Source organism: Capricornis sumatraensis, chromosome 18 (genome assembly GCF_032405125.1).
Source record: "Capricornis sumatraensis isolate serow.1 chromosome 18, serow.2, whole genome shotgun sequence".
NCBI lineage: Eukaryota > Metazoa > Chordata > Mammalia > Artiodactyla > Bovidae > Capricornis > Capricornis sumatraensis.
In genome coordinates this window covers 25,342,261-25,370,220 of record NC_091086.1, presented here as the reverse complement: position 1 = coordinate 25,370,220, position 27,960 = coordinate 25,342,261, and the positions used below count along the sequence as shown (strand labels likewise).

The window sequence follows — 27,960 nt, the reverse complement described above, 5'->3', positions numbered from 1 at the left end:
AAAGAATTCTAGGCTGTTAATTAATTCATAGTTCTGGAAAATATTTTTCTATTCAGTGAATCTATAACAATAACTGTTACACAGTCTCTCTCCCTCGCTCTCTTTATGAGAGACCCCATCACCAAGTCTTCCCTGGAGAGTCTCTGTGCCACCAGTTGCTTCACAAGCCACTCTTCACCCACCCCTGGAAAACTATGTATAAAATCATTTAATGTGTGCTAATGATATGAGCATTTACACATCTAACCAATATATATTTAACCAAGATAATCCTTTAAACCATGATCATATGAGAAAGTGACATTACATCAATACTACAGACAACTATTTACTTTTTCCTTAGACAAATTCACCTCTTCCCAGAAATATGCAAAGTTCAGTGCAAAAGAGTAACAGTAAAGTGTTCATTAAGCCATCAGAACAAATCACCTTATTTTCAAAATATTAACTCCACCTTAGTTTCAAGTGCATCAATGTGCTAACCTAAAAGATTGTTACCTTTAAACAGTTTACCAAGCAAAATTGTTGGGAGGAAGTCTACAAGCAAAACCGGTGCCGGCTATTTAAGAGATTCATTAAAAATGACTTAGTGATTTTAAATGATAACTTATCAAAAACCACGTTAGCTCTTTAGAATGGGAATTTAAGTTTAGAGTAAACACAGTGTCTTCTGAATATAGTCAACAAGCAACAAAGCCAAAGCCCCATAGTTAAAGGTTTTCAGACCCTGCAGAAGGAATCTTCTGTACTGCATGGATCTCTGCCCATGCTCAAAATATCAAATGATATTTTTCATGTATACTGGGTTTCTTTGAAGACTACTGTACTGTTTCACATCCTTCTTTCAATCTAAAAAATGTGTTAAATAAGATCTTTAGGTTTAAAAGCAGCTGAAAAACTGGCTGCTTTAGGCTCTAATTATCAGAAGACTGTTCTCTGGGAGCTTTGGGCTCTCAAATACCAGCAACCCCAATAACTTATCATAAAAATACAAGCTCTTGGTTTTGAAAAATATACAAAATGCACTGCACATGGAAATATCTCTTGATTGTCAAGGAAGACAAGATATCAATCTTTTTCATAGACATGTTGTACTTGAACTTTAGTGATCTTTGTTTTTGCAGATTCCATGTTTCACAGTTTTGGGTAGCCTCTGACCTTGGGTGTAAGCACGGTACCAAAAATGGAGAAAGAGCACCAGGAAGATGCAGCCGTAACTCATAATGATGTACACAAAGATTGGAAACTGGTACTTGCAATCTTCCATGAAAAAGAACTGGCCGATGTGGATGGTGGTAAGAACAAACTGGATCTAACAGATGGAAGAATGAAAAGTACTGTTAAGCCACCAAGAGTCACAATGGAGCAATTATTTAACGCATTCTTTGTCTGCTTATATTTAAACACTCTCCAACTGCATCTAGGCTACTGTTGAACAGGGAATTTTATCTTTCAATCTAGCCTCCATGGGAGTGAGAATAGGTGGAACAATGTCAAAATGCAGATGGGAATTTGGAACCATTGTTCAGTGGTGCCAAAGCACACAACTCCAGGGAGTGCTATGAAAATTCCCTGGAGCTGTACAGCTGCAGTCCATGGGGTCGTAAAGGGTCCGACACAACCGAGCAAGTGAGCACGCACACATGCAGCACGGTGCAGCAGCGCTTAATCTCAGAGAACCATCAGTCTCAACTTGAGGTCTTGTCTGAAGAAATACACTCAGGACCACTACCTTATGGCCTAACTTTTCTATGACGGCTTCATTTCAAATATTCCGTCCTGCTGTTAACCTGGACATTTCAGTTGAGGATGGGGTAGGGAGGGGAATAAAAACATTCTAATTATGCCAGCAATCCTCCACTGTCATAGGCAAAAATATATCCTATCTGCCAACTACAGCAGAGAATTTTCAAGCAGTAAGAGAGCATTGGTGACCCCCCTTACATGCCCAAGGGCTCTGTGTTCCAAAACGTTCTGCACAGTCTTAAAAGAACATATTACATGTTCTGGGCTAATGTCCAGATTTTTTGGATATCTTTTTTCTAATGACTAAAAAGGTAACACGTGTTCTGTGGAAATTTTGGAAAAGTAAAAATCTACACATAAAAATAAATAATGATTACCCACAATCTATTCTAACCATAGTTAAGATTTTTACATCATTCTTATTATTATCATCATCAACTTTCCTTGCATTATCTCAAGGAACTTTTAAGACATTTCTGTGTGGTATCCACAATTATTCCTCTCATTTTGCAGATGAGAAAATGAAAGTCAAAGCAGCATTCTCAGCATTCTATGCAGGTGTGTTTGTGTAAATATTGTCAACACATTTGAAAAAATAATGAACAGCATGTATTTTTCCTATATAAGTATTTTTTCCATATTATTCAAAAGTTTTTACAACACTTAAGAGTATGTTAAGTGAAAAAAAAAAAAGCCTAAGACAAATTCTATATGCAGTATAGACGTTCTAATTTCTCTACAATAAACATATGTTACTTTCCATGTATATAAAATGCTTAAAAAGAAAGGACTTGTGAATAATTTTCAGAACTTTGTAATATTTCCAAGCAGGAATTAAAATAAGTTCCTTACATTTGGTTGTTTAGGGTGCTGTCACTTTTGTCAATATGTATTTTACAGCACCACTCTACAGCTTTAATTCCCCACAGTGCTTTTACTAACTGGAGGAAAGATAAACTTATAAATGTTAGGACTAGGCAGGCAGGCACACAGGAAGGCTCATAATTCTCTGAAAGCTACATTCCCTCAAGGTCATTTAGATCTAGCATATGGAATTTCTAACTTTTAATTTAATATTACATCTAATGAGGTTCACATAATTTTGAGATTATTTTGATCATAAATATATTTATTTTATATAAATGCATGTTGTGTATGTGTTAGTTGCTCAGTTGTGTCCAACTCTTTGCAACCCTGCGAACTGTAATCTGCCAGGATCCTCTGTCCATGGAATTCTCCAGGCAAGAATATTGCAGTGGGTTACCATTTCCTTCTCATATAAACGCATAAAATACTATAAAGATGGTATAAAGATATACATGCTAGTTTAATTGTCTGAGCCTCTTGGCTACCAAATATACTTTGTTTTCAATAAAGTTCCGGACAAAAGTTCACAGAAGATATAAAGAATGATGGTATGCCACGCATGTGTGTGTGCTCAGTCATGTCTGACTCCGCGACCCCATGGACTGTAGCCTGCCGGGCTCCTCTGTCCATGGGATTTTCCAGGCAAGAATACTGGAGTGGGTTGCCATTTCCTACTCCAGGGGATCTTCCCTGCTCAGGGACGGAACCCAGGTCTCTTGAATCTTCTGCACTGGCAGGTGGACTCCTTACCACTGTGCCCCTGGGATGCCTTAGAGGCCAGACAATTTATATTCCTATGTTTTATAAATTTTGCTCTTTCGTTAATATCCTCATTCATAATGAAGTCAAGTGACTCCCAGTTTAGTTTCATATCTGCTTTTAAAGAAAATTAACTACTCACAAGTTGTAATGATGTCAAATATTTTTTCCACCACAAATACTTCTGGTAGCCTGGTCCCAGTGCACACAGTCCATAGTAGGAATACATGACTACATGTACAGCTGTGTTTAAAAAGGCGTGGAATGTTCCCAAACCACCTGGAAAAAAAAACCATAAAATAGGGGTACTGTTCCTTAAGATGAGATATATTTTGGTCTGAACTTTTAGTATATTTCTTTAATTTTAGTGGGAAGAAAAATAAACATGAAATATCATTATTATTAAACATCTATAAAATTAGAGGAAGCTGGATACTATATCCATTTTGTAAAATATAAAATAAAATCTTGGAAAATAAATTAGCATGTCTTCATTTATTCTATCTTAACATTAAGATTTTCCTGTGATTTGGACTTACCTTAACAAATTAAGTGGAATTACCTTTTAAATATAATATATTGCTAAATAATAGTAATCAAATTCATTTTTAGTAAGAATTAACACATATAAAGCCACAAAGTACACTAATCTTAAGTGTACAACTTGATGATTTTTTAAACATGTTACCACCACCAAATTCAAGATTTAAGACATTTCCAATGCCACATAAAGTCCCCATGTGCCCCTTCTAATGAATATACTCCTTCCAATGTAACTTTTATTCTGACTTCCATCATCAACTGTTAGTTTTGCCTATTACAAACTTCATATAAATAGCATTAATTGTTAATTAATTTAGAATTAATTTAGTTAATTAATTTAGAATTCATACAGGATGTATTCTTTGTGGCTATCTTCTTTTAATCAACATACTGTTTTTAAGATGCATCCACATAGATTGTCTTTTTATTGCTGTATAGTATTACCTGATACGAATTCATCACAATGCATTTATCCACCCTCCAATCAAAAGATGTTTGAGTTGTTTCCAATTTGAGTTATTACAAATTAAGCCACTAAGAATCTATATATACATTTCTTACATATTATTGTGTAAAATCAAATTAACTTTTTTTCACTCTTAATAGTTTTCAATACTTTTAGTGCCACAAAATTTTGGCAGTAGAACCACTGGCTTTCATAAGTAAGCTATGTTAAGTTTGTTTTAATCAATCATTGTTTTTCCAAAATAAATGTTTATTAATTGTTAAACCATCTGATGCTGTTTTCATTTGACTATTATTAATTGTGACTTCCTATCTTGGTTTCCTCTTCTAATCCTACCACATCTCCCACTGATCACCTTCGATTTAGGATAGAAGACCCTGGAGTAAATATAAGCCAAGATTCTTTGAATTGTCTTTAACTGAATCAGTGAAATGAAGTGAAAGTCACTCAGTCATGTCTGACTCTTCGCGACTCCATGGACTATACAGTCCATGGAATTCTCTAGCCCAGAATACTAGAGTGGGTAGCCTTTCCCTTCTCTAGGGCATCTTCCCAATCCAGGGATCAAACCCAGGTCTCTCACACTGCAGGCAGATTCTCTACCAGCTGAGCCAGCAGGGAAGCCCTAACTGAATCAGTAGTACAGTGGAAAGGGAAAACGAAGTGATTAGTAGGTGGTGGGGAAAAAAAAACAAAACTCTTCCCCAGGGTTTCTTTCCTAAGATGAACAAGTTAGAAGAACCTTCACTCTTTACATAGAGCCTGATTCAGCTTAGTAATGTTGACATTCTATTTTATTTACTCTCATATTCTTTGATTTCAGAAATAAAACAAAATCTCACAAATTTGCCTAATTACATTAGACAAAGGACTGAATTCATGAACACTGTGATTTATAGAAAGTTTAAAGCAAAACTGAAATTTATTACTTTGACTACAATCTTCTAAGGACAAATGTCATAAAAACTGCTTCACAGCAGAAATAATTACTTTAAAACAAATCATCCGTAATAGCAACAATGCTAGATACTTCTAAATGTTACCATTGCCAAAGTACTCCTTAAAATAACCTGTTTTAAATATAAATAAAACTCTTAAAAGTAATTAAGTAGTTTTAAAATAAATATTAAAAAATTTCATATTTAAATATGAAAAAAGTCTTTTTCATGCTATACTATATTTCATAAACTTTTCTCTCCTGAATAGAATAAATCAAATTTCAGCTAATCCTTTCATTAGCACAAATTTCAAGTAAGAAGAAACTGAACTAATGAAACTTATTAACAAACTCCCAGCTTCTATTATTTACATTTAGATTAGTCTTTCTCCCAAAAGAAACATAAATAAATAAATTAGTGTGGTGTAAAAACACCTTTTCTAGGGTAATTTAAAAATAGAATAGTTTATGAGTTAAGCTACTTAAATGGGGACAAGCCAGCTACCTCTCAAATCCATTGTCTTACAATTACAGATACACAGGAAATCTATTTCATGCTTGATAATGAATCAGACCGAGCCTTTTTCACTAAGACACCTCTTCCATTTTTTGGTAGAAGAATTCTATTTTCCATTCAGAAACTTTCACCATTTGAATGTCCTAAAATGAGGCTCCTATGGAATACAGGAATTTAACACGGCAGTAGTGTAGCTGAGAGAGTTTACAGTTAGGGTTACCGATTAAAATAAGCTATCAAATCACATTAGCTTGCTTATTTTCTCTAGTAGTGATTGTTTTCTAATGAGTTACTTTAATGTTTGTTCACAGGACAATCACATTTTAATTAGTAATACTTTTCATATCTCCTTTGGAAGACTTTTCTTATAAAGTACTTTGTAAGCTTGCTTTCTTCCTTACAATAGTTCTGCAAAGAATGAATTATAATTAGTACCATCACATTTTACTTCTTTGGTTTGGAAAAAATATAAAGAAACCCCCTGGGTAATTATCACAATTCTCCATATCTCTGAAAGGGAGTATATACATAATTAATATAAAAACCTGCCACAGAAATATTTTCATCACGTTCAAAAGAAAAGCTGGATTGCTATTATCCCAGGGAGGAGTACAATAGGCAAACAGGAAATTAAATACTAGATAGAGATCAGCTGTGCTCTGGTTTTTGAAAGGACAGATAAAGCTGGACAGTTTTATTCTAGGAATGAAAGCCAACACCACACCACATTTCTGGAAACACCCTTGCTCTTGTTGCTGTATTTGTCACAGAACAGATGTCAGGTATGCTGTTCAAGTGTTTGCTAGTCCACAACAGAATCAACAGATATTCAAACAAGAAAATTTAGAAAATGCAGAGAGGGATAAAGAAGGAAAGGGAGATCCCTTGTGTCAATATCTCTTAATCACTGTACTTGGGGGTACTGTCTTCCTATTTATTTTTAATTTATATTTATTCTTCAGTGTTGGAATAGAATAATCTGGTCTTTTGAAAGATATTTGAATAAATAAGTTCTGTGATTGCAGCCATGAAATTAAAAGATGCTTACTCCTTGGAAGAAAAGTTATGACCAACCTAGGTAGCATATTAAAAAGCAGAGACATTACTTTGCCAACAAAGGTCCATCTAGTCAAGGCTATGGTTTTTCCAGTGGTCATGTACGGATGTGAGAGTTGGACTGTGAAGAAAGCTGAGCGCTGAAGAATTGATGCTTTTGAACTGTGGTGTTGGAGAAGACTCTTGAGAGTCCCTTGGACTGCAAGGAGATCCAACCAGTCCATCTTAAAGGAGACCAGTCCTGGGTGTTCATTGGAAGGACTGATGCTGAGGCTGAAACTCCAATACTTTGGCCACCTCATGCAAAGAGTTGACTCATTGCAAAAGACTCTGATGCTGGGAGGGATTGAGGGCAGGAGGAGAAGGGGACGATAGAGGATGAGATGGCTGGATGGCATCACCAACTCGATGCACATGAGTTTGGGTAAACTCCAGGAGTTGGTGATGGACAAGGAGGCCTGGCGTGCTGCAATTCATGGGGTCACAAAGAGTCGGACACGACTGAGCGACTGAACTGAACTGAACTGAAGAGTGTGAAAACACCTTGTCTAGCATACTTTAAAAATAGAATAGTAAGAATAGTCATCTATTTCTGATAAATTTAGGAGCCAAGCTGCTTAACAGGAGTTGGAGCTATATGTCTCTCAAAATCATTTGCATTTCACAATTATCAACACAAGACATCACAACCATTCGATTACTGGATGTTTAGGTATTTTCTAATTTCCACCAAAAGAAATAGTGTTGAGAAATATCACTGTAAAAAGAACTGAGAGGTGCAATATAGGTGCAAGAGAAAATAAAACCATGGAAAGCAAAGTAAAATAATGGAGATTAAATAAAATAACTGTCTTCGATTTGTGAAATGGACACAGATGAGACCATCTTGTTATAATGTGAGTTAAATTTTTAAATTCACATATATACATTATAACAACTGTATTTCCTTTCAAAAAAATCTTCAACAGATAAATGCCAATTTTTGGCAAAGAGCTACTTTACATACTGGAAAATCTGATGCCCTTGGGCCAAAGTAGGGCCAGCCCTTCCAGCTCCCCTATTATTCTAGCCACTCGCTTATCTATGTCCCTTCATGCTCTGAGACATGCAGATTTCCACCCCCATCCCCTCCCCATGTCTAGAGAGTCTAAAACTCAAACAAGAGTTCCTCAATTGTAGTTTTTCTTTCCTTTAGTCTTACAAAGTCAGAATGCCCAATAGAGGTGAGCTGTCCATAGAAATGTTAAAGCTTTGCCTGGAATGGGCTGCAAGCCTACAGGAAGACTTCTTAAATTGAAGAAAGTAGAACAAATAAATCCCCCCCCACCCCCCCCACCCCCGCCCAGACAACTTTTGCTAATAAGACTATAACCTTGAGGATATCACTTCTTTAAAACTTTATGATAAATTAGGTAAAATTACTTACCTTCCTGTTCTCTCATATGCAAGATGTTCAGAAGCCTAAAATCAAAACCAACTAAAGAATCTGTTTGCCAAGCTTTTGAGTTAAACTATTTGTGACCTTAAAAAACAATCCAAGCATCCTTTAATACGGTAGGATGTTTGGGGAGGCGGGACAGTTGTAGTCTGACACATCTTTAAAGAGTTGGTGTATCAGCTTTTGGAAATTTGAAAGCAAAGAAGACATGGAACTTGAGATAAGCATTCAAACTTCCTGGAAACATATAAGCAACAGTTATCTAACTATATTTCTAGAAAATCAAGGATTTTACCATTTTATCATTTATTCCTTATTTTAAAATATTTATAGAATTATATCAGAAAAGAATAAAATCCAAGCAAAACAACTAAAGGATGAAGAGAAGACTATACCCAAAGGTCATTCATATTAAAGAGTAGTGAGGAGTGGCGGAAGATCTAGTTAGGAGTCCTGTGTTTATGTTTCAGGTAATTAATGAAAGTCAGAAGGCTGATCAAAGTGATTCTTTGATGTTTTAGGATTCTTTTACATCACACTTAAAGATAGAATTTATGCTTAGAGCATACAGAAATGTAACCAATTATAGCACATAATCCCAACTCTCCCTTGGCTACCTGCAGCAAATTTGACTCCAAACCACCAGGTCCATGGCATGATGGTATGATGGAAGACATGCAGGAAAGTCACTTGACTATTTTTCTTACGCAGAATAAAAAAGATCTGAAATAGTTTAAAGAAAATCAAGTTCATATAAAATCATGCAATAATTTTCTAATGTTACAAAAATATCGGCCAAGTGCAAACTATTACTATTCCATATTGTAATGTGCTTTGAAAGAGTTGCTTTATAGAATCTATAGAAGGAGCTGATTCTCTAAGAGGCAGCTCAAAAGATAATTAGTATGAGGGAACTTAAGTGTGATGCCTAGTCACGGAAGAATCAATAAAAAGGTGAAAAGATACTGAATGCCATGTTTAAAAATCAAAGATATAAAGTGAAGGATATGACCAAAAATTATTGAAAAAATGTTACTGGTTCAAATTAAAAAAAAAACAAAAAACAAAAAACCACCCATGCAGACTTTGAAATATATGGACAAACAGACTTTGAAGTCTTAGGACTGAAATTCTACACTGCTCCCTGACATATTCTACCAATTTAGATAAAGGGTCAAGCAAATTGAAAGAAGACTTGCAGCAAATCAGAAGTTAGCAAATTACTATTAAAGAAAGATGAAGAGGGAAATACTTGAAGAATTAACTAGGGAAGTAAGGTGGAAACAAACGAAAGCAAAGCAGCTTAGGAAAAGTGAGAAGGGTGTCAAAGCCCTCATCCAGATTGAACGTATCTAGTCAGAAACTCTATAATTTCTATAATAAACAAAGAGGTAGACTAAGAAAGCTGGGGGCAAGGGGACGGGAGTTTTTTTCTAAAAAAAAAAATATTCAAAAGCAGAATTTAATGTTCAAAAATATTCAAAACCAGAGCTAAGTACAGGACTAAACAGACTGGCAGAAACAAAAGCATCCCTAAGAGTATTTGAGAAATGTGGTTCAGGGAAGGACACAGAGAAGCAACAGTTTCCTATGGAAGCTGAAACTGAGAACATGCAAAGCAGGAACAATGAGGTCAAAACTCATTTGCTTATGCACAGGGAGGAAGGCAACACAGTGCAACAGATCTGGGGTCCTAGTCCCCGTCAGTAGTGGCATTTCTCTGGGTAAGCCCTTTAACTTTCTGGAGTGCTCTGGGCCAGATCAATGGTTCTCAACCCTGTCTGCATATTACAATGTCCAAGAAGGTTTGTCTTTTGTTTTTAAATAACCATGCCTGGTCTCTAACTCCAGACCATCCTGACACCAAATCTCTAGGGGTGGGGCCCAGCTCTTTGTTTTCTAAGGCAATTAGCTCTATAGTGCCATAGGGTTGAGAACCAGTGGACTACGGCGGGGGTTCTTAAATTGTGGACCCTGGACCAACAGCAATAACTTCACTTGAGAACTTGATAGAAATGCAAACTCTTAAGCTCCATCTAAGACCCACTGAATCAGAAATTCTGAGGGTGGGGTTGAAGCATTTGTGTTTTTAATGAGTTCTCCAGGTGATTCCATGCGTGAATACACGCGCAGTCGTGTCTGACTCTTTGCAATCCCACGGATTGTAGCCCACCGGGCTTCTCCGTCTATGGAATTTACCAGGCAAGAATACTGAAGTGGGTTGCCATTCCCTCCTCCAGAGGATCCTCTCCACCCAGGGATCAAAACCCACATCTCTGATCTCCTGCATTGGCAGGTGGATTCTTTACTACTAGGACTACCTGTGAAGCCCAGCTAGGTGATTCTAATGCATGCTAAAATTTGAGAACCCCTGGATTCTATGCTTACTAAGTTCTCCTTTCTATCAATAATTCAGAGCTTCCCTGGTGGCTCAAACAGTAAAGAATCTGCCTGCAATGGGGGAAACAGGGTTTGATTCCTGGGTGGGGAAGATCCCCTGGTAACCCACTCCAGTATTCCTGCCTGGAGAATTCCATGAACAGAGGAGCCTGCTGAACTACAGTCCATGAGGTCGCAAAGAGCTGGACACAACTGAGCGACTAACACACACATCATTAATTCTAACATTATGTGTAGCCAGCTGAGAAGGTAAAGCATGTTTAGATTTGCTACTAGAAATGTAGCAGAATATATTCTGAAGAAAACACACTTGGCAGTCTTAGGCCAGAATGGATTCCAGATAAATAAGGTCCACATGCCACAAACATACAATAATAGCCAGCCTTCTGTTGTTTCTGGAAACAAAGGTACAAGGTTTTCTCCTCTCATCATGGATCCTAATCCATGGCACTTGCTTTCTGCAGGAGCCACTCAGAGTTGATCCTCAGGAAGGGAGAAGACCCAATAAGACAGACTTCAGAAAGGCAGCTGGAAATAGTTTTGATATTACCAAAATTACTGATATCCCAGAGATAACAACATTCTAGTGTGACTTTATGAATTTGTCCTCTTAAAGGAGTATGGATGACACACTGCTTTGATATAAAGAATCAGAAGTAACATATTCTCTGTTCTTTGTTTCCTGAACTCACTTCACAGAAAAACCATCATCCATCTAGATAAAGATGCTCAGTTTTATAGTATATGTGACAGTTACATTTTTATCTTAACCAGATGGTAGATACACAAAAAAATCTTTTGGCATTTGCAAAAGACTGAAAAATAAGTTTATACTATCTATTCTCTAAAATGATAATAAAAAATAATAGATAATAGGAGTCTGCCTGAGGAAGAGAGATAACCAAAGTTATCAGACAACTGAATGCTCACAGTTTATCACTTTCATTGAAACATCAAACATTTACCAAATGTGGTGACAATATACTTACAGTATCTAATAGCTCAATAAATTTGGAGAAGTAATAAAGCCAGCAGGTGCGTACCATCTGGAGAAATACACATAGAAAGGAATTTATTATTTTTTTAACATGGGAAAGAACTTTATATTTTCTAATTTTGGCAAAATTTACATTATATAAAATTTACCATCTTAACCATTTTAAAGTGTATAGTTTGGTGGCATTAAGTACCTTCACATTCTTGTACAACTATCCATAAAGCTCTTCCTCTTACAGGACTGACTCTGTACCCATTAAACAATAAGTCCCCACCTGGGAATCCAGCCACCGACAACTACCATTTTACTTCCTGTTTCTGAATTTGACTACTCTGTATACCTCATAAAACAGAATCATACAGTATTTCTTTGTCCCTTTGTGCCTAGATTTTTTCACTTAGCATAATGTCCTCAAGGCTCAATCACATTGTATCAGGTGTCAGAATTTCCTTCCTGCTAAGGCTGAAAAATATTTCATTGTATGTATATACCACTGTTTATCCATTCATCTGTTGATGGACATGTGTGCTGACTTCTGTCTTTTAGCTAATGTGAAGAATGCTGTGAACGCTGGTGTACAAATATCTTTTTTTTTAATTGGAGTATAATTGCTTCACAATGTTGTGTTAGTTTCTGCTGTACAATAAAATAGGTCAGCTATATGTGTAAATGTGTATCTTTTCTCTCTTGGACCTCCCTCTCACCACACCCTCATCCCAGCCATCTGGGGCTTCACAGAGTACCTAGCTGAGCTCCCTGCGCTATACAACAACTTCCCACTAGTTACCTATTTCACACACGTATATGTGTCATTTGAATCCTCGCTTTCAATTCTTCTAGGTATACACCCAGAAGTATAATTGTTGAATCATATGGTAATTCCATTTTTGAGGAACTGGGTACACATTTACTTTTGAATCCAAGAAATTCAAAAAGAAAAGCACCAATTTGCATTTTACAGAAAACCCCACACCTGAATTTGATTTTTTTCTTGTAATTTTTAGCTTTTTACACGCAACACATATGTGATAATTGAGTCATTTACTCCTTCTGATTTCACATTCAGTATTTAAAAATAGAGTCCACAAAGTTTTAACACTAATTTAGAGTTACAAGTTTTTTTCTGAAAAGAAACTTACTCTCAGTGCTGTAGGTGACTGTGAATAGTCAACAATATCACATCGAAACGAATAGCCTGTACCCCAGCCAGACATTATAAACTGTAAGAGAGCACATGCATATTATAGAAGAAAAGTACTTGCTCAACAACTACAACAAAGGTAGTTTCGACCGTGTCTCTTCATTACATTTTCAGCTAATTCAGCAGTCAGTGCGGAGGGAAAGGTGGACTAGATCAATTACAAACCAGGAACTCACTTCATATCAAAGCATCAAGCATTTTAAAGGTTGTAGAGTCACATTCATATCAACTGTGTGCTAATTAAAACGGTATTTCTTGGAATGATTATTCTAATAAACTGGAGAACAAAATACCAGGAATGTTTTGTTTAAACAGTAAATATTGGTAAGTATCTGACTTTATTTATGTACATCTCTAAATGCCTGTGCATGTGTTTGTGTGTTCTCAAAGGGGTGACTGAGTCTGAAATCAGCCTTTTCTGATCATTTCAAATCTTTGCAATTGGTCAACAAATAAATGAACAAACAAACCTTCTCAATGTACTCATCCAATGTCTACAACAACTAGATTTTTCTTGTCTGTTAGTGGGTGTAATAGGAAGTGATAGTCCACGGCTTTTAAATCAAGATAGACCAAACACAAGACTCACATATTAGTTTTGCTTTGAATTCACATAATAAGTAAGAGACAAAAATATTAACAAGAGAATACAGTCTGGCAAGGCTTAATTCCAACACACCCACGAAGTGACTTTAGGCCAGGGGTGAGAAGAAAGGGCCTATTGTTAAGTCTGGACCATAATTCAAAGATTACATTGATATTCTTTCCATCTAGTGGTAGGAAGATCTCCTTTTAAAACAGTATCTGAAAATGAAAAGCTAAGGGCTCTAATTTTAAATTAATATCTATATTAAATGGTTGGCTTAAGTTAGGGCTCTGATAATATGACCAGTTTCTTCTCTGGCATCCTGTTCTCACAAAAGCCAGCATCTTCCCTAAGAAAAATGTCTTCCTTCCCAGCATAAGGATTATACCATTTTCTATTCCATTACATTTCAAGTCTATACTTTTAATTACTATTAAAGCTAAAATGACAACTTTACAGTAAGTTAACTTCTATAGGCAAAAGTTTAGGAGGCATAATCAGAATGACATTTTAATGGTGAAAAGAAATGAAGGAGAAAGAAAAACCACTTAGATCATAGTATTTAAAAACACCATCCTTTTTTTGATAACTAGTTCCTAGCTTGACTTGTAATATCAACACCATCAACTTGGTAAATTATGAAATCTTAAAAATTAAGATTCAGAAAAGCATAAAGACATATTTCATGGATGAGAAAAATATCTTACAAAGGCAAGTCAATAAATTTTCTCAAAGGAAGGAACAAAGGAATGAAGTACAGAAATAGTTAAATCTGTTTTACAAAGTCCTGATCTGTCAGTGAGGGTCTTCATACTCTCATACTCAGACTCACTTCTGACTGATTGAGGTAACATGCTAACTCCATTTAGATGAGGTTGACTGATTCGCTACTCCAAACAAGCACTGCGATGAATAGGAGAAGCTCTGTGATGTGACCATCAGTGGGGCCGTTGCTGGTCTCTCTTTATTACTCGACTTTTGCCAAGTAACCAGCACATTCAAGCCATCACTATAAAATGAGGCCTGTGGGTTCCTTTAGTCTGATGTACCTCCTTTCACCTTGTCCATGTTTGCCCTAACATCCTTAGTGGAGGATGTAGACCAAAAGCAACTGTGCTCCACCCAGTAAACCACGTGTGTGCATGTGACCTGGAACGGACACACTGCTCAGCTGTCAGAAGCCTTCGATTAAACAGAAAGCAGAACTCAACGCTTTCCTGATATTAAGTTTAAGAACATTCCAAAAGTCTGCAGAGCTTTTGACATATATAGCTATATTTTAGGCTTTCACAAAGGAAGAGTAACCATTTCTATTTGGTAGATAATAAATCTCCAAACTGGCATATAAGTTACTCAGGTATTACTGGTTAACAGGGGATAGAAACTCTCAGATTCAGACATTCTCAGACCTTTTATGTTATAATTTCTAAAGCTGAAACCAAAACTTACTGGTAATAATTGGATTCCTTCCAGAGAGATATATTTGGAGACACCACATTCAATGACACAATTAGATACCAGGGTATAAAGGGATCTGAGAGACAAGGTCAATCCTGACTCTATATAATGAAAGAACTGAGGCCCACAGAAGTTGAATGATTAGTTCAAAATCAGGTAGCTGGTTAGTAGTGTAACTGGGACTAACTAGTCCCTGGTCTCCTGGCTTCCAAGTCTGTCCTTGGTACTTCTGGGTCTGTCCTATAGTAGGTTATATTCTATCTCTGATAACTCGCCAAAAGCATGTATTTTTCTGGCCCCCCAGCCCCCAGCTCTATTCCATTACTCCCTCCCTTTCAGTTGCTTATGCTCTAGAAAGGACAGTAAGGTGACCTGCGAGTTAATTCTGGAAATAAAGTAGAAGGCAGCAAAGTAAGTTTGGATTTCAGGAAGGCCTGTGAGAAATGATGCCAGAGCAGATTTAAGGTGAGCTAGTCAGGTGAATCCACAGCAAGAATCAGGCTGGAGAGATGTGTGTGCAGAGGCCATGATGTCTGGAGAGGCTGGAGAGGCCATGCTAGGTCCTCCCGGGTCCTGGTAATGCGGAAGCACGGGCTGTGCTGCAAGGAAGTGGATAAGGAGCAGAAGATGAGGAAGCCAGCCAGCATTGAAAGAGAAGCAAGGAATCCCAGAAAAGCAGAGAAGGGAGCGTGGCTGAGATCTATAATCAGCAGAAGGGAGACAGAGAGAATTCATGAGTCTGTTTGTGGTCCTGGAAATTCTCCACCTCTTATTGACAGTTAAGGAGTCTGTTTTTGGTCCTGGAAATTCTCCACCTCTCTTATTGACAGTTAAGGGACAGCTTCCCTCACCTACTGCCTTGTACAAGTCTGAGTTCTCTGTTCCCCACAAAACCCAGCTAAACCAAAACAGTCTACTGCCTAACAGGTCATCATGTGTATACATTCTGAACCCCAAATCCCTACCATGATGATGACAACTCATTAGAGTCAGAATGAGCTCTGATGTCAGACAGACCTGCACTCAAATATCAGTCCTCCACTTGGCAGCCACACTATCTTTGTTGTTGTTGTTTAGTCACTAAGTTGTGTCCAACTTGTTTTGTGACCCCATGGACTGTAGCCTGCCAGGCTCCTCTTTCCATGGAGTTTTCCAGGCAATACACTGTCTTGTGTGTATCTAATTTCTCCAACTATGAGTTTCCTTAAAGTTGAATATTTATGGATTCAATCATCTTTTATGGCTAACTGTGTGTGAGTCCCTGGAATTAATGTAATTCTCACTATCTGCGAGGTAGACTATACCGAGATCCTTTAAGGAGTTCAATATCTGGTCTATAGAAAACAATATTTTTGGGGAGGGGTGCAAATATCTGCTCTAGCGAGCTAAGTTTCTGAAATTTCTTAAATCTTGGAGAGTTACCCTTAAAGTCATATCAAGAAACATCATGACAGACGAGCATAAAGACTCAGGTAAAATTCTCCCATTAGGAATACGGAAGATACTTGCCTCATAACACATATACACAGAAAAGAGTACTATGGAAAAATTGTACGTTATCATAGCTTTCTTGAGTTCAAAAGGCTTTCGATTCTCCATGAGCTTTGGTCCCAGGAACGTGACAAAATAGACATAGAATCCTAGGATGATGGCTTGTGGCAGAGGTGAGGACATGAGGAGCCAGTCTTCAACTCTAGGATCTAAGAGAAAAACAAGATGTAAGTGCACAGCCATTTAGCTCCGCGGTGACTGACAGTAACCAGCATCTAACTGAGCACCTAGATCCTAATACTGTCAGTGAACTGTTTAGTCAGTGATGACCCGATCTTCAGGGCGTGTCAAGGGAAATCACGAGGGATTGGGACGGAGCTAGAAACAGTGAGGCTCAAGGGCAAAGGGAGGTAGTGGTCACCAGAGCTCAGGAGATAGTCACATGGAGAAGCCCTTCTGGTGAGGAGCCATGTCCTTCATTGGAGGGATTCAGCAGTCCTGCAAACAAGAGGCCAGGGAAATCAAAACCCTAGCCTCACCTTCCTCCCTATCTCTCTATTGAAGTGAAGTGAAGTCGCTCAGTCGTGTCCGACTCTTTGCGACCCCATGGACTGTAGCCTACCAGGCTCCATCCATGGGATTTTCCAGGCAAGAATACTGGAGTAGGTTGCCATTTCCTTCTCCAGGGGATCTTCCTGACCCAGGGATCGAACCCGGGTCTCCTGCATTGCAGGCAGACGCTTTACTGAACCAGAAACCACATCGCAGGGGAGCAAGTCCATGGAACAGTCGTATCATCCATCTATAACCACTAGCAACACAGTAGAGTTTCTCCACGCAGACATTCTTTCATGTATATAAATATGTTTCGGTTTGCTGTTTGTTAACTTTCTTCATTCCCCAAGAAAATGGGAAACGTCTTCTGTGTACTGTATTATTCAATTGAAAGGGACTTTAGCATCATTTAAGTATCTGAACTGTGGGTTCTAGGTGTCCAGAATGTGGGCTAATCCATCTGATATCTTAAACAGAAAAACAGAAAAGTATTAGCCTCACAATCATGTAAAGAAGAAATTCACATGATTACTGCTAGTTCCAGGCTATGAGAATTAGATTAATTAAAAAACTGCAACTCAAGGTGAAATGTGATTAATTCCATAATCTTAAGTAGTTTGGGTGTAATTTTACAAAATTGTTTCACGAAGCCAGAATATCATAAAAGAAAATATGTGTGGACAAATTTCCAAGTGTGTCTGATTCAAAATTGAGTCTTTAGCCCTAGGTTGCTAAATACCACTTTTGTTAACTGGAAAGAAGGGTGGGGGCAATACAGCCCTTGCCCATTGAAACTGCTGATGATGTAGCTAATTACCAAAAAAAGCTAAATATCCCATCAAGTCTGACTTCTTATCCAAGGCAAAAATTTCTTTAATAGACTCCATGATTGATGACTCACTTGGCCTCAGTTTTATTGCTGGAAAGCTCACATTTGATACTCAGATATACTGGGGCATGTCTGTAGTGATTAAAGATGATTTATTCTACATCTCAAAATAATAAGCTAAAAGTCAGCTCTAAGATGGACCTCAGATATTTAGGAATTTAATATATGATAAAGAAAGCCATATAAACAAGAAGAAAGGGAGAGATAATTCATTGAAAAGGAAAACTGACTACTTGGGAGAAAAATGAGCTTGTGCCTTACCTTGAATCCTACTGAAGCATGTCGCAAACTAAGCGATACAAGGAAGATATTAAAGAATTCTTTAAATTCAGTGGTCAAGAATTTGCCGCAATGCAGACATTTGGGTTTGATTCCTGAGTCAGGAAGATTCCCTGGAGCAGGAATTGTCAAACCACTCTAGTACTCTTGCCTGAGAAATCCCATAGACAGTAAAGCCTGGCAGGCTACAGTCCATGGGGTTGCAACAAGACTTAGCGACTAAACTACCACCCCAAAAAGTAGGAAAAGTCTACTAGAAATGCTAAGTTAAGCAAACAAAGTACTTTTCAGCAGAATTTCTTAGTGTTTCATGTTTGTTTTGAATTGCCAAGATGAGAATGGTGGTATGCAGCATTCCTCAAACTTACCTGGCCATAGAGCCCTGATTCTTTGCATCAACAGAATACTATTTAACATCTTGTGGAACACCACAACACTCTGGAACACAGAGTGCTCCTATCTTTAGGAAAGATATAGCCCTTTGCAAAAATGAATTCATAAGTGAAACTACTAAAAATTAGGTAGTGATAGGAGAAAATCAATCGGATCAATCATTTTGACATCTAGTAAGGAGGTAGAAAACATAAAATTTCATAAATCATTTAATCATGGGGAATGAGAGGTGGCAGTTAAGAGAAACACTTGAGTTTTTTGTTGCTGTTGTTCAGATACTGTCTTAGGAAAAGTGAGTAGGGGAAGTAGAGCAAGTGGCCAAAGTCAAACTCTGGAGGACTTAACCTTCAAAGGAGGAGAGAGGACTGAGAAAGAGCAGCAAAAAGGGAGAAGGAAAACCACAAGAGTGTGATATCCTGAAGCCAGAGGAAGAGCGAACTTCTGGAAGGAATCAAGGTAACAAACATGGCAGACAGGGAAAGTAAAATGTGGGCTGAAAAGTACCCCTGCATTGATGCTCTTAGCAGGAAAGATTTCAGTAAAGTATCATGTGCAAAACAAATGTTCAACAAACGTTGCTCAAAGACATTCATAAGAACACAAAGAACATAAAGTTCTCAAAAAAATTTTTTCATAGTAAGACGTCACCGTTTTAAATCAGGAAAAGCTGTGAAATCAGCTATGCAGGTAGCACACATCACTGTGTACTTCAATTTATTCCTTGCCTTTCCCAGGATATCTGGGTGCTATATGCAATTAGAAAGGCCCTGAGGAACCCCAGCCACAGTCTAGTAACTCACCAGGAAAGTTTCAGTAAAGAAAATTGTCACAGAACTGGGGACCAAAAGACAGAACTGGAACAGATCACACTTTTTTAAAAACACAATTTTTAAAGGTTAAGCTCCATCTACAATTACTACAAAATACTGGCCACACTCTCTATGCTGTGCAAACATCTTTGTAGTTGATCTTACACCGAGGAATTTGTACCTCTGACTCTCCCACCCCATGCTCCCCCTCTCCCTCCTTCCTCTTCACTGGTAACCACCAGTTTGTTCTCTGTATCTGTGAATCTGGTTCTTTTTTGTTATACTCACTAGCCTGTTGTATTTTTTAGATTCCACATATGTTATATCCTACAGTATTTGTCTTTCTCTGACATTTCACTTATCATAATGCCTTCAAAGTTCCCCCATGTTACTGCAAATGGCAAAAGCGTGTTCTTTTTTACAGCTGAGTAGTATTCCAGTGTGGGTGTGTGTGTGTGGGTGTGTGTGTGTATGCACATATGTGTACATACCACATCTTTATCCATTCATCTGTTGATGAGCACCTATACTTCCATAACTTGGCAATTATAAATAATCCTGCTGTGAACATGTACATTTTGAATTAGTGGTGTTGTTGTTTCAGATATATACCCAGGAGTAGAATTGCTGGGTCATATAGTAATTCTATTTTTAGGTTTTGAGAAACCTCCGTACTGTTTTCCGTAGTGGCTGCACCAATTTACATTCCTACCAAGTGTGCATGAGGGTTCCCTTTTTTCCACATTCTCTCCAACATTTGTTGCTTTTGTTCTTTTTGATGAGTACCATTCTGACAAGTGTGAGGTGATATCTCATTGTGGTTTCAGAAATGATAAAAACTTTGACGGATTTTTTTTCCATTAGTGAGTAATCCAAACCTTAAATATATGAATATAAACCATATTAATATTTCTAGCTTTTATCTCCAATGAAATAAACACATAAAACCAGTATTAAAAGAAGGCTTCTAGAAGAATGTTAACATTATTACCTTTGGATGGTGACAACATGGGTGACTTTTATTTTTCTTTTTAAGAAATTTTAAATGTTTCTGTTATGAATGGCTATCAGATGCATGGCTGAAAACTAGTTTTTGATTTTTGTTTTTGTCAGTAAAGGAATTTCTGAATTAGAGATATCTTATTTCATTCTTTTATTAATTCAGTGACAGTAGTGTGATGGTGAGGGTAGTGAGATGGGGTATCAAATGATACCATATTTCTGTTGTTCTGCTGGAAGCAGTAGGAAAAACTAAAAGCCAGGAAAAGCATGCTGGGCTGGCTCAGGAAGCAGAAGAAAATAATATTTAAATAAATCATGTTTCCTGCAATTTAACATTATAAGCACATGCTTTTTTTAAAAAATCCTGAGTGTGCCTTTCAAGTTCTACAGATTTTTTAAAAAATCTTATCTTTGAGGAAAAGCTAGTTCATTTAATTTCATACTATTTTCAAAGCAAATAACAGAACAAACCACCAAGCTTTTTAATTCTTTCTCTGCCTCCACTGATCCTGGCCCTTCAATGGACTCCTTATGTGACCTGGGGTCACTGACTTGACTTCTCTGTGGTTAGTTTTCTCATCTGTGAACTGGGTGCAAAACAACATGTATCTCAAGGAGGATTCAGTGAGTTATTACAAGTAAGGAGCCTGGGAGAGCTTAAGTGCTCAGTAAGCATTGCTTCTATTATTTCAGCAGATTTCGGTTTTGTACCCCTGCAGTGGCAGCAGAGTCCTAACCACTGGCCCTCCAAGGAATTCCCCAGGCATTTATATTTTGAAATAAGCTGCTGCGATGACCATGATGAACGTTCCATCAATGTTATAAATCCAGAGTTTGGTGCTTCCTTCAACAGCACTGAGGCCCTCAGTACCCCACTGCTAGGTGCTCTGCGGCGACTTTATGTGGCTTCTCTGTCTCCTGATCCAATCTGCCACCATCTTATCTTTTATATAACTACCAAATTTACCTTCTAGAAGTAAAGCTTTGCTCAGATTATTCCTTTGCTTAAATTAGCTCTCTCTACTGAGCAAATAAAGTATTTAATATGTCCATGTCTCTGGTGACTGTTCATTTTTCCTTACCTTCTCTGTTGGCAGAGACCTTTCCAAATAGGGAGCCCACTTTCATGTGAGGCAGGGGGCTCCCGCTGATGAGACATCTACAAGTCAGATGGAGCTGGTGGCTCGATAAAGGGGTGTAGAGAGAGCTGCTAAACAATATTTAAAGGTAATTCTGCCTCAGTCTATGATCTCACAAATTGCGAAAGGTTCTGGGGTGAAGTGTGCTCTGTTTTCTTCAGAGACAAAAGGCTGATAAGGGAGGGAGAGTTTCATGTACCTTCTATTAAGCATCAGAGTTGGGTTTAAGTACTACCAACAGATAAAGGCAGAGGATGGAGAGGCAGGCTGTCTGAGAGTCCATACCTCAGTTCTGAAGTTGTAACTTATTACTAGCCCCATAATGCTTTTCTAAGAGCATTCTGGAGAGTGAGTACAGCGGAGTACAAGGGTCACATACATAGAATATTAATGAGCTTTTCCATCAACCACTTTTAACAGTGTGTTCTCTTCTTAAGTAGCAGTACTAGCTCAAAGGGTACACCCTTTAAAATTCTAAGTGGCAATAAGATGAAGAAGCTGGCAGGAGAAACAAACATGAACCTCTGGTACTTTGTGAAGTACTAGAGGTTCAGAGTGGCAGCAGATTTTCTGTCTTCTTGCAAAAAGATCACTCTGATTCTGAAAGGTCATCACCATTACTATTCAAATACAAGGAAAGTTGCTTTTTAAACATCAAAACACTATAAATCCTCTTATAGCTTAAGTATTAATTAAACCATTTTAAAGTTCTGTAGCTGTGGAATTTTCCACATGAAATAACTATGCCTGCCTCCTACTTCTCTAACAATCAGAAAGCCAATGAGTATCAGTAAGTCTCCCAAAGTCTATTCAGAATTAGGGCCAAAGCCAAGAATACACTTGAAATTCTTGGCACTTGATCATGGCCTTAGGCCTTTGAAATATAGGCAAAGTAAAACAGAACTTAGATGGCCAAAAATGATTCCTAATGGTTCTCAGAGATCAATATCACACTACACAGAGCAAAAAAAAAAAAAAACCCTCTTGTTATACCCAATAGTGTTCTCCTAAAGGTATACATCTCAACACAAAGCATTTTAACCCTTCTAGATTTCAACAGGAAAAAGAATGAAGAAACTTTTAAAAAAAGATATGCTATATTAAAAGTATTTGAACATGGAAATGCACTATAAGTCATCAACCACCACCACTGTTTCTGTTGGGCTACTTCCTAAATAACATAGCACTTTCATGCATATTAGGGAATGGCAATCCACCCCAGCATTCTTGCCTAGACAATTCCATGGACAGAGGAACCTGGTGGGCTACACAGTCCATGGGGTCACAAAGAGTCAGACACAACTGAGTGACTAACACTTTCATGTGTATTATCTGGTAGCCGGCGGATACCAGTCTCAACTCTCCTTTGCTAACAAGGAAACTGAGGCTCACAGACAATAAATAATTTGTGCAAGATCACCGAGCTGGTTCACAATAGTGGCAGAACTTAAACCAAGGGCTTTTCACCACACATCTCCATACCTTCCCTCCTCTCTGAAGACTTTAAATTAGCATAGCTTCAGATCAGTAGCATCACCTGCCTCTTCCTCTCATCCTTCCTGCACTGCAACACTGCTTCCAGGACTTTCCTTGTCTATCCTGAACCACTTCTTACCTTTGTCATTCCCTTTTCTGACCTAATACTACTCATCTTTTCAATGTAAGTATCCATAATAAAAACAAAGAGTCGACCCATGAATAAAATTGGAAGTGGAATTCAGAAGTAGTTCATCTTAAAACATTTTATACTTAGAGCACTATATAGATATTCATCATCACCTAAATCTATTTGGCTCTTGAATTAAGATATTGATTAATTGAATGTCTTGGGTTCTTAAAATGGGGATAATGAGTAGCAAGAGTTGGATAGCAAGTGATCTGTTCTTCCAAACATGTTTATTTCAAAAAATTACCCAAATCTACTTGGTTCCCAAGGTTAAATCATGAGAGTTCAGGTAGCAAGTTACACCTCTACCTTGAAAGGAAATAGAAATATTCATATTTTTAAATAAGTAAATAAACCCATTACTAGAGACAAAAAATAGTATTTAAATTAAATACTGAATTTATGAGAACTACTGTAAATCTTCAGAGAAAGATAATCTTTAAAGAAATCTATACATTCTCTGTATCATTAAGTTGAAAAATAAGAAAAAATTGAATATATATATAAAAATTTCCTTCATTTTCCATTCAACAGAGTGAAACTTTTCTATTTATGGGATCCTTTTTAGGATCCTTTTAAAATCCTTTGCATTCTTCAGGGGCAAAACTATAGCATCTTTTTCAGTGAAATGAGATTGGTTTTTAATCTACTGAGAAAGATTTGTTGTTTTTGAATTGCTAAGTTGTGTCTGACTCTTGAGATCCCAAGGACTGTAGCCTGCCTGTCTCCTCTTTCAGTGGGATTTCCCAGGCAAGAATACTGGAGTAGGTTGCCACTTCCTTCTCCAGGGGACCTTCCCGACCCAGGGATCAAACTTGGGTCTCCGGCATTACAGGTGGGTTCTTCACCACTGAATCATCCAGGAAGTCCACTGAGAAAGATAGCAACCATGAAACAGTGTATCTTTGCTGAAATCAGTGTAAACAGAAATATAATTTCAACTGTGCTAGGTAGCAAGAAGTGATACTTTTTCCTCCTGAATTTGGTGAATATGTGATTCTAACTGATAGGTAACAAACTAATTTAAAGTGGTGATGGTAGTGAATATGTGGAAAGGAATTCAAATGTGAAATACCAGAGTACTAATCATAACCAGAAAATGTATGTTCTGATCTTTCTGCTGACAAATGACCATGATGTTGGGAAGGTCCACACAGTCAAAGCTACGGTTTTTCAAGTAGTCATGTGCAGATACGAGAGTTGGACCACAAAGGCTGAGTGCCAGAGAACTGGTAATTTCTAACTGTGGTGTTTGAGAAGACTCTTGTGAGTCCCTTGGACAGCAATGAGATCAAACCAGTCAATCCTAAAGGAAATCAACCCTGAATATTCATTGACAGGACTGATGCTGAAGCTGAAGCTCCAATACTTTGAACATCTGATGCGAAGAGCCCACTTACTGGAAAAGACCCCGATGCGGGGAAAGATTGAAGGCAGGAGGAGAAGAGGCAACAAAGGATGAGATGGTTGGATGGCATCACCAATTCAATGGACATGAGTTTGTGCAAACTCTGAGAGTTAGAGAAGGACAGGGAAGCCTGGCTTGCTGCAGTTTATGGGGTCACAAAGTGTCAGACCCTACTGAACAACAACACGAGAAGGTAGCTTTGATGATATCTAAATCCATCTCAGCTCTGAAATGTTCTGATTCCTTGTCTATTCTTTTAAAAATGCTACCTTTGTTATAAAACATTTATTTTAAATGTTATAAAACATTTGTTATAAAATGCTTGTTTAAAACATTTTGTAACAGTTATAAAAGCAACACATATTGATGTGGTTTAAAAACATCTAGACAGGGACTTCCCTTGCAGCCTAGTGGTTAAGACTTCACACTTGCACTGCAGGAGGTGAGGGTTCAATTCCTGGTCTGAGAACTAAGATCCCTCACACCACATACTGTGGCCAAACAAACAAATAAAAGACGAAACAAGAAACCCCCAAACATCTAGTAGACAGACATAGAAAAGTAAACGGAAATTACCATAACCCTACCACACAAATGGAATAGGAAGTGGCAATCCATTCTAGTATGCTTGCCTGGGAAAGTTCATGGACAGAGAGGAACCTGGCAGGCTGCAGTCCATGGGGTTGCAAAAGAGCTGGACACGACTGAGCCAATGAGTTTCCATGCATGAAATACAGGTGGTCTTTTATAACCTGCTTGCATTTAATGATTTTAAGCCACTCACTGTGGCATTAAATGCCTTTCAACAATGTTGATTTTTTTTTAATGGGCAATGGGAGAAGATGGGCATTTCAGAATTACTCAGGGGTTACCCTAGCAAACGCCCCCCTTTCTGATATGCCCCTGGGGGCTGTGGCCCTTCCCACTCAAGAGTTACTGGACAGAGTCACTGTAGGTGATAATTGTTATTTCCCTTAAGAGCATTAGGGCAGAATCAAGCCTAAGAGCACAGTGCCTCCAAAATCACTTCTAATGGCTTCTGAGTTGGAATGATGTACCACCATATATTGACCAATTCCTTTCCCTGGATATAAAGCTATTTTCACAATTATAAACATCATATTGAACATCACCTATGCATTAATACCTCTATCTGTATGCATATCTTCAATGAAATTTTTGATACTTCTTCACTAATTAAAATAAAAATCAAGGGGATTTCCCTGGTGGTCCAGTGGCTAAGACTCCTCATTCCCAATGTGGGTGCCTGGGTTCGATTCCTGGTCAGGGATCTAGATCTCACACGCTACAACTAAGACCTGGTGTGGCCAAATAAATAAAAATTTGAAAAAAATCAATATATGGGGTGTCTGTAATGGAGTGTTAAGTTGCAAAGTCTCTCATTCTGTTTCAATGAAATCCTATTAAGTACGAGAATCCGACCAACAGTTAGGAAATCTGGTTACTTACCAGCATCTTTGATCCAATTATCATAAAGACGCACAGTCCTCGATGTAAGATCACTGAAGGCCATTTTCCACAGGATTTACTGACAAACAAAAAAAAATACAATGGGTTTATGATCTATGGATGCAAATAAAGCCAAGTTTCTAGTAATACAATATTAAATATGCTAAAAATTTAATAGGAATAACTGGCAAAACAACAAACCTACTGAGGGTAAATGCATTCGTGAACCACATTAAACCCTGATGCAACTCAATCACTTAAGACTTTTCATCATAACAACAATGCTTAATTCACTTTAAAAGGCTGATATTCTATGTACCAGATACAAAAGGAGCAAGCGATTCTAAGAACTGTTATAGAAGCATCCATCTTCCTTTTATGGCAGCAAAATAGGTCAGGAATGGACTGTGCCTCCCATGGCAATGTTGAAGTAAAAACCCAGAACAAAGTCAAGAAGATAAACTTTCAGAAAAGATACTCTGACCCAGACTTTTAGCCGATCTTCAGGTGTAAGAAGTTCTTCTGTATTCAAGTTTATATAACTTAAGTGAAACAGAGGTAGACAGAGGGAGGAAGAGAAGATCTACACGATCGAAAGAGAAGGTGCCTAGTTTACCTGGACAGACAGACAAAAACAGTTGGAAAAAGATGTCTTCTGAAAAAGACCAATGAGGGGAAACTAGCGCTATCGTGTATTAAAAGATATTTTGAATCTTCAGTAATTAAAATAGTGTGACATTAGTACATGAAGGGAGAAGGCAATGGCACCCCACTCCAGTACTCTTGCCTGGAAAATCCCATGGACAGAGGGAACCTGGTAGGCTGCAGTCCATGGGGTTGCTGAGTCAGACACGACTGAGCGACTTCACTTTCACTTTTCACTTTCATGCATTGGAGAAGGAAATGGAAACCCACTGCAGTGTTCTTGCCTGGAGAACTTTAGGGACAAGGGAGCCTAGTGGGCTGCCGTCTGTGGGGTCACACAGAGTCGGACACAACTGAAGCGACTTAGCAGCAGCAGCGGTACATGAAGAGGCAGACCAGTGGCACAGAATAGAACATCTAAGAAACATACCAAAAACATTTGGGAATTTAGTACCATATTTCATAAATTCTAAGATATACACTTTCCCAAATTTTAACATCTCTGAAAACAGCATACACTGTACAAAGGAATGGGACATCATAAAATGACCAGCATGTTTGATCTCAAGTCATATGGTGGGAAGATGAAAAAGTTCTGAAGGTAGATGGTGGTGATGGTTGCACAAAACATGCAAATATACTTAATGCCACTGAACTTTATATGGTTAAAGTTAAAAATGGTTAAAATGGCAAATTTTACATTATGTATATTTACAAAAAAATAAATCCTCTAGGTCTGCAACAGAAAAATTTAGACTTTATTCTGGTATTCTAAGATAAAGCCATTTCATATTTTATATATATATAATATATATATGTATATTTTTAAAAGACATATTGTATATGGTATACATGCACCTGAAACCAGTAGGCACTTGAATTACCAGCAGTTGTTGAGTAAATGGTGTGGTACAACTAGAGAGTCATCTGAAAATAACAAGTTGGATCCAAAAATTATACTATAAACCAAGAAAAACTCCAAGTATTAATAGATCAAAGATTTAAATAAAATTTTAAAAGAACCATGAAAATACTGGATGACAACAGGGAGAACACTTTTATCATCTTGGAGTAGGAAAAAACTTTTTAAATTTGACTTAATAGTTCATAAAACATAAAAGAAGACTAATAAATTTAACCATATGAAAATCAAGAAGAAAAAAGGAAAAAGGCAAATGACAAAGAGAAAGAAATATGTTCAATTCATAATACAAACAAGTGCTACTCTCCCTAATATATTAAG

At 37.6% G+C, this 27,960-nt stretch overlaps 1 protein-coding gene across 2 annotated transcripts; it reads right to left on the bottom strand.

Moving 5' to 3' along the window:
- Positions 1–1,102: 1,102 nt before the first annotated feature.
- ELOVL7 (ELOVL fatty acid elongase 7) lies at positions 1,103–26,136 on the bottom strand. 2 transcript variants are annotated; one of them, XM_068990710.1, is made up of 7 exons: positions 26,073–26,136; positions 16,481–16,671; positions 12,866–12,946; positions 11,719–11,775; positions 8,947–9,052; positions 3,515–3,651; positions 1,103–1,312 (listed from the first exon to the last, which is right to left on the bottom strand). In XM_068990710.1, exons 1-7 carry the CDS (start codon positions 26,134–26,136, stop codon positions 1,103–1,105), a joined length of 846 nt encoding a protein of 281 aa, XP_068846811.1. The 2 variants fall into 2 exon arrangements, with proteins under 2 accessions (XP_068846811.1, XP_068846812.1); XM_068990711.1 differs by lacking the exon at positions 26,073–26,136 and adding an exon at positions 21,908–21,932.
- Between the last annotated feature and the right edge of the window lie 1,824 nt (positions 26,137–27,960).

Coding starts and splice junctions, on each gene's coding strand:
- ELOVL7 (XM_068990710.1), bottom strand. CDS start 26,136: ATGGCCTTCAGTGATCTTACATCGAGGACTGTGCGTCTTTATGATAAT. Junction 11,776..12,865: donor AGTCACCTACAGCACTGAGA/GTAAGTTTCTTT, acceptor GTATTTCTCCAG/ATGGTACGCACCTGCTGGCT. Junction 1,313..3,514: donor ATTTGACATCATTACAACTT/GTGAGTAGTTAA, acceptor TCCATCTGTTAG/ATCCAGTTTGTTCTTACCAC.